The 12,589-nt window shown below is 44.4% G+C and overlaps 1 protein-coding gene across 22 annotated transcripts in view; it reads right to left on the reverse strand.

Moving 5' to 3' along the window:
* LOC139571467 (neurexin-1a-like) overlaps window positions 1-12,589 on the reverse strand; it is an 865,000-nt gene that overhangs the window by 59,398 nt on the left and 793,013 nt on the right. For 14 of the 22 annotated variants that reach the window (XM_071394372.1, XM_071394376.1, XM_071394368.1 and 11 more), the window contains one exon: window positions 5,757-5,844. In XM_071394372.1, coding sequence (XP_071250473.1) covers window positions 5,757-5,844 — 88 coding nt within the window. The remainder of the gene's footprint in view (window positions 1-5,756; window positions 5,845-12,589) is intronic. The other 8 variants (XM_071394377.1, XM_071394379.1, XM_071394380.1 and 5 more) reach the window with 1 other exon arrangement.

The following is a 12,589-nucleotide window of genomic DNA, read 5'->3' on the forward strand; positions in this document are numbered from 1 at the left end:
TCACTGAAGTTGGAGACTTATATCTCCCTCACTAACTTCAAGCATCGGCTGTCAGAGCAGCTTACCGATCGCTGCAACTGTACACAGCCCATCTGTAAATAGCCCATCCAACCAACTACCTACCTCATCCCCATATTTGTTTTTCTGCTCTTTTGCACACCAGTATTTCTACTTGCACAACCTCATCTGCCCATATATCACTCCAGTGTTAATTGCTAAATTGTAATTACTTTGCCACTATTTATTGCCTTACCTCCTAACGTCATTTGCACACATTGTATACAGATTTTTCTATTGTGTTATTGACTGTATGTTTGTTAATCCATGTGTAACTCTGTGTTGTTTTTGTCACACTGCTTTGCTTAATCTTGGCCAGGTCGCAGTTGTAAATGAGAACCTGTTCTCAACTGGCCTACCTGGTTAAATAAAGGTGAAAAATAATATATATATATATATATATATATATACAGTGGGGAGAACAAGTATTTGATACACTGACGATTTTGCAGGTTTTCCTACTTACAAAGCATGTAGAGGTCTGTAATTTTTATCATAGGTACACTTCAACTATGAGAGACGGAATCTAAAACAAAAATCCAGAAAATCACATTGTATGATTTTTAAGTAATTAATTTGCATTTTATTGCATGACATAAGTATTTGATACATCAGAAAAGCAGAACTTAATATTTGGTACAGAAACCTTTGTTTGCAATTACAGAGATCATACGTTTCCTGTAGTTCTTGACTAGGTTTGCACACACTGCAGCAGGGATTTTGGCCCACTCCTCCCTACAGATCTTCTCCAGATCCTTCAGGTTTCGGGGCTGTCGCTGGGCAATACGGACTTTCAGCTCCCTCCAAAGATTTTCTATTGGGTTCAGGTCTGGAGACTGGCTAGGCCACTCCAGGACCTTGAGATGCTTCTTACGGAGCCACTCCTTAGTTGCCATGGCTGTGTGCTTCGTGTCGTTGTCATGCTGGAAGACCCAGCCACGACCCATCTTCAATGCTCTTACTGAGGGAAGGAGGTTGTTGGCCAAGATCTCGCGATACATGGCCCCATCCATCCTCCCTCAATACGGTGCAGTCGTCCTGTCCCCTTTGCAGAAAAGCATCCCCAAAGAATGATGTTTCCACCTCCATGCTTCACGGTTGGGATGGTGTTCTTGGGGTTGTACTCATCCTTCTATTCCTCCAAACACGGCGAGTGGAGTTTAGAGCAAAAAGCTCTATTTTTGTCTCATCAGACCACATGACCTTCTCCCATTCCTCCTCTGGATCATCCAGATGGTCATTGGCAAACTTCAGACGGGCCTGGACATGCGCTGGCTTGAGCAGGGGGACCTTGCGTGCGCTGCAGGATTTTAATCCATGACGGCGTAGTGTGTTACTAATGGTTTTCTTTGAGACTGTGGTCCCAGCTCTCTTCAGGTCATTGACCAGGTCCTGCCGTGTAGTTCTGGGCTGATCCCTCACATTCCTCATGATCATTGATGCCCCACGAGGTGAGATCTTGCATGGAGCCCCAGACCGAGGGTGATTGACCGTCATCTTCAACTTCTTCCATTTTCTAATAATTGCGCCAACAGTTGTTGCCTTCTCACCAAGCTGCTTGCCTATTGTCCTGTAGCCCATCCCAGCCTTGTACAGGTCTACAATTTATCCCTGATGTCCTTACACAGCTCTCTGGTCTTGGCCATTGTGGAGAGGTTGGAGTCTGTTTGATTGAGTGTGTGGACAGGTGTCTTTTATACAGGTAACGAGTTCAAACAGGTGCAGTTAATACAGGTAATGAGTGGAGAACAGGAGGGCTTCTTAAAGAAAAACTAACAGGTCTGTGAGAGCCGGAATTCTTACTGGTTGGTAGGTGATCAAATACTTATGTCATGCAATAAAATGCAAATTAATTACTTAAAAATCATACAATGTGATTTTCTGGATTTTTGTTTTAGATTCCGTCTCTCACAGTTGAAGTGTACCTATGATAAAAATGACAGACCTCTACATGCTTTGTAAGTAGGAAAACCTGCAAAATCGGCAGTGTATCAAATACTTGTTCTCCCCACTGTATATATATATATATATATATATATATATATATATATAATGTCACTAAATGCTGCAGACAACGCATTCATGGGTCACTATGGAGGAGTTTCTGACAAATGGAATACTGTGCCATCTGCCTCCGAGCATTACAACTCATGGTACACTGATTCAATGCTCTCGTCTGCAGTAAAAACAAATAACAATCCAGGTTGGATTTGACAGGAGAGATGAGGTGCGCACTGTCGACCACGCCCCCTGACTTTGAGAAGCTGACATGCATCAAGGACACCCATCTCATTAGTGGTGATGAGATATGAGACATTTTGTCAGACTAATTTACAATTTACTTAGTAGGCCCACATTAAAGTAAGCGATGCTGAGTTGAGAAGAAAATCACAAATACTGTTAGAATGTTTTGCAATTGACTGCCGTAGCCCAATTAAAAAAGCTAACATTAGATGCAAGTATTGCATTGTCTAAAATGCAATACTTGACTGATGGACCTTACGTATGTTGTATGTATGGGAGACAAAGGACGGGTTAGTCATTTACAATTCATATCAACCCCTATTATTTCCCACAGAGTGAGTCCATGTAACTTTTGATGTGGTTATTTAAGCCAAATTTGACTCCTGAACTCATTTAGATTGTTTAGACAAAGGGGCTGAATACTTATGCAACGACTATGTTTTAGTTCAATCTTTTTTTATCCTAAAAAAAATACACCTACATTTTCTTTCACTTTGATATTAGAGAATTGTGTGTATATTGTTGACAGAAATGTTTTTTTTTTTTTAACACAATAAAAGGTGAATAAATCCAAGGGGTATGACAACTTTTACAAGGTAATGTATGTGATGTGAGGCAAGGTTGTGGTTCGAGTCCATTTCAATTCAGTCTATTCAAAAAGTAAATTGGAACTCCCAGAATTGGAATGGAATTGACCCACATCCTGGTGTGAAGGTAACTCACACTTTGAGGTAAGTAGACAAAATACTGTCATGAGTTACACACATAAATACTTGTGAACCACTGCCTTTACTATAGCTTTACCACCGTGAGCTAGTTAATTGGTGCGTAGTGGAGTGGACTGACTGACTGTGATAGTGACACAATAGATGTAAATCAATTTCTACAGTAACTTCAATACAGTGTCTTAAAAACCTTGATGGTGGACTGACCATGAGAGTGATTGTGACACACAGAGACACTGACTGTCAGACTGGCGGTACGGTGAGAGACTGACTGACTGTCAGACTGGCGGTACGGTGAGAGACTGACTGACTGTCAGACTGGCGGTACGGTGAGAGACTGACTGACAGTCAGACTGGCGGAACGGTGAGAGACTGACTGACAGTCAGACTGGCGGAACGGTGAGAGACTGACTGACTGACTGACGGTACAGTGAGAGACTGACTGACTGTCAGACTGGCGGTACGGTGAGAGACTGACTGACTGTCAGACTGGCGGTACGGTGATAGACTGACTGACAGTCAGACTGGCGGAACGGTGAGAGACTGACTGACTGACTGACGGTACAGTGAGAGACTGACTTGTGGTACGTTGAGAGACTGACTGACTGACTGGCGGTATGGTGAGAGGCTGACTGACTGACTGACTAGCGGTACGGTGAGAGACTGACTGGCGGTACGGTGAGAGACTGACTGACTGACTTGCGGTATGGTGAGAGACTGACTGGTGGTATGGTGAGAGACTGACTGGCGGTACGGTGACAGACTGACTGGCGGTAGGGTGAGAGACCGACTAACTGACTGGCGGTACGGTGAGAGACTGATTGACTGACGGTACGGTGAGAGACTGACTACTGACTGACTGACTGGCGGTACGGTGAGAGACTGACTGACTGACTGACAGTACGGTGAGAGACTGACTGACTGGCAGTATGGTGAGAGACTGACTGACTGACTGACGGTATGGTGAGAGACTGACTGACTGACTGACTAGCGGTACGGTGAGAGACTGACTGGCGGTACGGTGAGAGACTGACTGACTGACTTGCGGTATGGTGAGAGACTGACTGGCGGTATGGTGAGAGACTGACTGACTGGCAGTATGGTGAGAGACTGACTGACTGACTGACGGTATGGTGAGAGACTGACTGGCGGTACGGTGAGAGACTGACTGACTGACTTGCGGTATGGTGAGAGACTGACTGGCGGTATGGTGAGAGACTGACTGACTGACTGGCGGTATGGTGAGAGACTGACTGACTGACTGGCGGTATGGTGAGAGACTGACTGACTGACTGACTAGCGGTACGGTGAGAGACTGACTGGCGGTACGGTGAGAGACTGACTGACTGACTTGCGGTATGGTGAGAGACTGACTGGCGGTATGGTGAGAGACTGACTGGCGGTACGGTGAGAGACTGACTGACAGTACGGTGAGAGACTGACTGTCTGACTGGCGGTACGGTGAGAGACTGACTACTGACTGGCGGTACGGTGAGAGACTGACTGACTGGCGGTACGGTGAGAGACTGACTACTAACTGAATGACTGGCGGTATGGTGAGAGACTGACTGACTGACGGTACAGTGAGAGACTGACTGGCGGTACGTTGAGAGACTGACTGACTGACTGGCGGTATGGTGAGAGACTGACTGACTGACTGGCGGTATGGTGAGAGACCGACTGTCTGACTGGCGGTACGGTGAGAGACCGACTGTCTGACTGGCGGTACGGTGAGAGACTGACTGACTGGCGGTACGGTGAGAGACTGACTACTGACTGACTGACTGGCGGTATGGTGAGAGACTGACTGACTGACGGTACAGTGAGAGACTGACTGGCGGTACGTTGAGAGACTGACTGACTGACTGGCGGTATGGTGAGAGACTGACTGACTGACTGGCGGTATGGTGAGAGACTGACTGGCGGTACGGTGAGAGACTGACTGACTGACTTGCGGTATGGTGAGAGACTGACTGGCGGTATGGTGAGAGACTGACTGGCGGTACGGTGAGAGACTGACTGGCGGTACGGTGAGAGACTGACTGACAGTACGGTGAGAGACCGACTGACTGACTGGCAGTACGGTGAGAGACTGATTGACTGACGGTATGGTGAGAGACTGACTACTGACTGACTGGCGGGCGGTACGGTGAGAGACTGACTGACTGACTGACAGTACGGTGAGAGACTGACTGACTGACTGACAGTACGGTGAGAGACTGACTGACTGACTGGCGGTATGGTGAGAGACTGACTGACTGACGGTACAGTGAGAGACTGACTGGCGGTACGTTGAGAGACTGACTGACTTGCGGTATGGTGAGAGACTGACTGACTGACTGACTAGCGGTACGGTGAGAGACTGACTGGCGGTACGGTGAAAGACTGACTGACTGGCGGTACGGTGAGAGACTGACTGACTGACTGGCGGCACGGTGATAGACTGACTGACTGACTGGCGGTACGGTGAGAGACTGACTGACTGGCGGTACGGTGCGAGACTGACTGACTGGCGGTATGGTGAGAGACTGACTGACTGACTGGCGGTACGGTGAGAGACTGACTGACTGACTGGCGGTACGGTGAGAGACTGACTGACTGACTGGCGGTACGGTGAGAGACTGACTGACTGACTGGCGGTACGGTGAGAGACTGACTGACTGACTGGCGGTACGGTGAGAGACTGACAGCGACATCCAGAGACAGAAGGAATAAAAAGAGATGACTAACCTAACCCACCTGAGCTCGGCTCACAGGGATCAATGTCCTCGTCATCGCTCGGACACTCCGCAGATGCCACCGGCAGATCGTCCGTCGTCTGGAGGGAACAGAGAGAAAAAGAGAGAGTTAGGAATGAGAGCAGGGTAAACAAACAGGAGAATAAGGAAGAACCCCAGTCAACCAGGTCATGAAGTGTTTTCACCATCCAGCAGATGATACCATAGTAGTAAAGGGACAGATTGTGGCAATTAAGCTGTTAGATAAACTCATGGATGCTAGCTGCTCCTGTAGACTTCCAGTCATTGCGCTAAAGTTAGGTTACATTGGCTGCGAAACTACCTCTAACTTCCTTTATACTGGAGATATACAAATGGTATCAACGAGTTCATCTGACTCTGGTTAAGTAGAAAATAGGTTAATATCGCACTCCCTTTAAGGCTCAGACACCTAGGCACTGAGACTGTTTCTACACACATGCATTGAGCTGACTGAATATGAGAGAGAGAGAGAGAGAGAGAGGCAGTTTAACAGTTAACTGAGAAAGATTGTTGTTCCAATCCACACCTCCAAACCCATCACACTATCAATCCTGGAATCTAAACGGTTTGAATGAACAAATCCGGATAGAATGACAGATTGGAATGGAATCATGGAAACTCATACTGCTTAGCTGGGGGATTTATCTGTCAAATACAGTTGTAGTTGGCTAACGGCCACAAATACCAGCTGCTACTCCTGCCTCTGTTTTCCAGGCGACACTATTGTCCTTAAAGAAATTAGATTTTATTATTGAGGAACAATAGAGGGTAAAGTTCACAGCGCTTACTGTCAACTCGAACTAAGCTCATACTAAGGCACAGCCAGTGTGCGGAAACAAATAGCCCTCCAAGGGATTGTTTAGTGCCATCACAAAACACCACTGACATTTAGAGGGATTGTTTTGTGATGGCACAAAACACCACTGACATTTAGAGGGATTGTTTTGTTCCATCACCAAACACCACTGACATTTAGAGGGATTGTTTAGTGCCATCACCAAACACCACTGACATTTAGAGGGATTGTTTAGTGCCATCACCACTGACATTTAGAGGGATTGTTTAGTGCCATCACCACTGACATTTAGAGGGATTGTTTAGTGCCATCACCAAACACCACTAACATTTAGAGGGATTGTTTAGTGCCATCACCACTGACATTTAGAGGGATTGTTTAGTGCCATCACCACTGACATTTAGAGGGATTGTTTAGTGCCATCACCACTGACATTTAGAGGGATTGTTTAGTGCCATTACCACTGACATTTAGAGGGATTGTTTAGTGCCATCACCAAACACCACTAACATTTAGAGGGATTGTTTAGTGCCATCACCACTGACATTTAGAGGGATTGTTTAGTGCCATCACCACTGACATTTAGAGGGATTGTTTAGCGCCATCACCACTGACATTTAGAGGGATTGTTTAGTGCCATCACCACTGACATTTAGAGGGATTGTTTAGTGCCATCACAAAACACCACTGACATTTAGAGGGATTGTTTTGTGCCATCACAAAACACCACTGACATTTAGAGGGATTGTTTTGTGCCATCACCAAACACCACTGACATTTAGAGGGATTGTTTTGTGCCATCACAAAACACCACTGACATTTAGAGGGATTGTTTAGTGCCATCACAAAACACCACTGACATTTAGAGGGATTGTTTTGTGCCATCACCAAACACCACTGACATTTAGAGGGATTGTTTTGTGCCATCACCAAACACCACTGACATTTAGAGGGATTGTTTAGTGCCATCACAAAACACCACTGACATTTAGAGGGATTGTTTTGTGCCATCACCACTGACATTTAGAGGGATTGTTTAGTGCCATCACCACTGACATTTAGAGGGATTGTTTAGTGCCATCACCACTGACATTTAGAGGGATTGTTTAGTGCCATCACCAAACACCACTAACATTTAGAGGGATTGTTTAGTGCCATTACCACTGACATTTAGAGGGATTGTTTAGTGCCATCACCACTGACATTTAGAGGGATTGTTTAGTGCCATCACCACTGACATTTAGAGGGATTGTTTAGTGCCATCACAAAACACCACTGACATTTAGAGGGATTGTTTTGTGCCATCACCAAACACCACTGACATTTAGAGGGATTGTTTTGTGCCATCACCAAACACCACTGACATTTAGAGGGATTGTTTAGTGCCATCACAAAACACCATTGACATTTAGAGGGATTGTTTTGTGCCATCACCAAACACCACTGACATTTAGAGGGATTGTTTTGTGCCATCACCAAACACCACTGACATTTAGAGGGATTGTTTAGTGCCATCACCAAACACCACTGACATTTAGAGGGATTGTTTAGTGCCATCACCACTGACATTTAGAGGGATTGTTTAGTGCCATCACCACTGACATTTAGAGGGATTGTTTAGTGCCATCACCACTGACATTTAGAGGGATTGTTTAGTGCCATCACCACTGACATTTAGAGGGATTGTTTAGTGCCATCACCACTGACATTTAGAGGGATTGTTTAGTACCATCACCACTGACATTTAGAAGGATTGTTTAGTGCCATCACCACTGACATTTAGAGGGATTGTTTAGTGCCATCACCAAGGACATTTAGAGGGATTGTTTAGTGCCATCACCACTGACATTTAGAGTGCACAGACTGCTGGCAGATAGAAACAAAAATATTTGAAAGACCAAAGAGCAAACCTGTAAATAGAAAGTCTTTATTATATTTTTCAGGTGTGTCAATCTACGTAACATAATAAAAAATGTCCCATCAAAATCCATCAGTTTAAGCTAGAGATATGTGTTTTTGTGTGGGCTGCGTCTCAATCCACCACATCCTCCTATCGGCCTTCTGCATTTGCGGTGGAAGGTGGCTGAACTCCAGCAGTGTTTGTCAGACCATGAGACGTTTTTTTTTTTGCCATTCATGAATGTGTTATTCAATGTGTTTCAATGGGCTATAGTAGTAAAGGCCAAATTCAATATTTCATCCCCAAAAATGTACATAAAGTATAGAAAATAAATTCTACAGGGGTCGTATAATAATAACAACAAACTTGGTGGGATGTAATACACTGTTCCTATACTCTACAGTCATGGCCAAAAGTTTTGAGAACGACACAAATATTTATTTTCACAAAGTCTGCTTCCTCAGTTTGTATGATGGCAATTTGCATATACTCCAGCATGTTATGAAGAGTGATCAGATGAATTGCAAATAATGGCAAAGTTTGCCATGCAAATTAACTGAATCCCCAAAAACCATTTCCACTGCATTTCAGCCCTGCCACAGAAGGACCAGCTGAATTCATGTCAGTGATTCTCTCGTTAACACAGGTGTGAGTGTTGATGAGGACAAGGCTGGAGATCACTCTGTCATGCTGATTGAGTTCGAATAACAGACAGGAAGCTTCAAAAGGAGGGTGGTGCTTGGAATCATTGATCTTCCTCTGTCAAACATGGTTACCTGCAAGGAAACACGTGCCGTCATCATTGCTTTGCACAAAAAGGACTTCATGGGCAAGGATATTGCTGCCAGTAAGATTGCACCTAAATCAACCATTTATCAGCTCATCAAGAACTTCAAGGAGAGCGGTTCAATTGTTGTGAAGAAGGCTTCAGGGCGCCCAAGAAAGTCCAGCAACCGCCAGGACCGTCTCCTAAAGTTGATTCAGCTGCGGGATCGGGGCACCACCAGTACAGAGCTTGCTCAGGAATGGCAGCAGGCAGGTGTGAGTGCTTCTGCACGCACAGTGTGGCGAAGACTTCTGGAGGATGGCCTGGTGTCAAGAAGAACAGCAAAGAGCGCTACCATCAGTCCTGTGTCATGCCAACAGTAAATCATCCTGAGACCATTCATGTGTAGGGTTGCTTCTCAGCCAAGGGAGTGGGCTCACTCACAATTTTGCCTAAGAACACAGCCATGAATAAAGAATGGTACCAACACATCCTCCTAGAGCAACTTCTCTCAACCATCCAGGAACAGTTTGGTGACGAACAATGCCTGGATGCCTGAACAAAACATTGATATTTTGGGTCATGGCTAGGAATCTTTATCTTTACGTAGCTAGCAGACCAGACCAGCTGAATATAGATCAACAACACCTGTTCATATGATCTTTACGTAGCTAGCAGACCAGACCAGCTGAATATAGATCAACAACACCTGTTCATATGATCTTTACGTAGCTAGCAGACCAGACCAGCTGAATATAGATCAACAACATCTGTTCATATGATCTTTACGTAGCTAACAGACCAGACCAGCTGAATATAGATCAACAACACCTGTTCATATGATCTTTACGTAGCTAGCAGACCAGACCAGCTGAATATAGATCAACAACACCTGTTCATATGATCTTTACGTAGTTAACAGACCAAACCAGCTGAATATAGATCAACAACACCTGTTCATATGATCTTTACATAGCTAACAGACCAGACCAGCTGAATATAGATCAACAACACCTGTTCATATGATCTTTACGTAGCTAACAGACCAGACCAGCTGAATATAGATAAACAACAGCTGTTCATATGATCTTTACGTAGCTAACAGACCAGACCAGCTGAATATAGATCAACAACACCTGTTCATATGATCTTTACGTAGCTAGCAGACCAGACCAGCTGAATATAGATCAACAACACCTGTTCATATGATCTTTACGTAGCTAACAGACCAAACCAGCTGAATATAGATCAACAACGCCTGTTCATATGATCTTTACGTAGCTACCAGACCAGCTGAATATAGATCAACAACACCTGTTCATATGATCTTTACATAGCTAACAGACCAGACCAGCTGAATATAGATTAACAACACCTGTTCATATGATCTTTACTTAGCTAACAGACCAGACCAGCTGAATATAGATCAACAACACCTGTTCATATGATCTTTACGTAGCTAACAGACCAAACCAGCTGAATATAGATCAACAACACCTGTTCATATGATCTTTACGTAGCTAACAGACCAAACCAGCTGAATATAGATCAACAACACCTGTTCATATGATCTTTACGTAGCTAGCAGACCAGACCAGCTGAATATAGATCAACAACACCTGTTCATATGATCTTTACGTAGCTAACAGACCAGACCAGCTGAATATAGATCAACAACACCTGTTCATATGATCTTTACGTAGCTAGCAGACCAAACCAGCTGAATAAAGATCAACAACACCTGTTCATATGATCTTTACGTAGCTAGCAGACCAGACCAGCTGAATATAGATCAACAACACCTGTTCATATGATCTTTACGTAGCTAGCAGACCAGACCAGCTGAATAAAGATCAACAACACCTGTTCATATGATCTTTACGTAGCTAACAGACCAAACCAGCTGAATATGGATCAACAACACCTGTTCATATGATCTTTACGTAGCTAGCAGACCAGACCAGCTGAATAAAGATTAAGATCAACCAAACGTGCTCTGCAGGGAAAGAGAAAGCCAGGGTTTTTGATTTAGGTACATCTGTGTTTAGTGGTTTCTTTGTCTGTCATCCATAACATTTCTAAAATTATCATGACCTTCAAGTAGCTAGCAGACCTGGTCAGAGGTTTGTGGCAGAGAGAGAAAGTAGAGGCTTGGTTTGTTTAGTTTTTTGGTACATCTGTGCTCGGTGAGGCTCATTGAGCCCTGCCTGGGGAAGCCGTCCAAATGTAAATTTAATTTGCTGTGCATGAGTCTGATATATAGTGTCGCCCAGTGTCAGCCTGGCCAGATGGCAGAGCCCGGCGGATTCATGGATTGCCACATCCATCACCGAGCCGACGTGATTTGTTATTCTGGCGGGGGATCCTGACACTCCCCCTCCTGCAGCTACACAGAGGAGGCACCAACAGACAGACAGGCAAGAGGTACGCACGGCGATCAATACATCTCCCTCGCGCGCTCCGTCTTTCGTTCTGTTCTCCTACATAGTGCCCCATATGAGGATGATCGTCTACACTGTACTTCATGGCTTTACAACCAGAATATGCTGTCATGTTCAGTAAATAACGAATTTCAGTTCCAATCTCAAGGAGTGAGATCAGCCAGTGATGCTTCTGAAAATATAGAGTATACAGTAGCTTTCCCTACCATATGACACATCTTTGACCCATCTTATCTAAATCGGTCTCACATACATAGTCCCTTCAGACAGTATTTCACACCCCTTGACTTTTTCCACTTTGTTAATGGCTTACATTTGATTTGTGTCACTGGCCTACACACTACCCCATAATGTAAAAGTGGAATTGTTTGTTTTGAAATGTTTACAAATAAATACAAACATGAAAAGCTGAAATGTCTTGTCAAAGTATTCAATCCCTTTGTTATGGCAAGCCTAAATAAATTCAGGAGTAAAAATGTACTTTAGGATTTTGGCAGAGGCCCTTTAACTAGCATTGGAAGTCTATGGATATGTTATAGCATGCTAGCAGATACCCATAGACTTCCAGCCATTTCACTAATGCTAGTTAGCATCAGCTTGTGAAACTACCGTTAACTTCCTTCATGCTGGACACAGAGACATAAAAATGGTATCCACAAGTTCATCTAACTCTGGGGAAGTAAATGAAGGGCCTGATTGCCAAAATTGTGAAGTATCCCTATAACAAATAACAAACTAAGTTGTATGGACTCCCCCTGTGTGCAATAGTGTTTAACATGACTTTTGAATGACTACCTCATCTCTGAGCCCCAAACCTACAATTATCTGTAAGATCCCTTAGTCGAGCAGTGAGTTTCAAACACTGATTCAACCACAAAGACCAGGGAAGTTGGACCAGGAC

The sequence above is a fragment of the Salvelinus alpinus genome, chromosome 3 (assembly GCF_045679555.1).
Source record: "Salvelinus alpinus chromosome 3, SLU_Salpinus.1, whole genome shotgun sequence".
NCBI classification, from domain to species: Eukaryota; Metazoa; Chordata; class Actinopteri; order Salmoniformes; family Salmonidae; genus Salvelinus; species Salvelinus alpinus.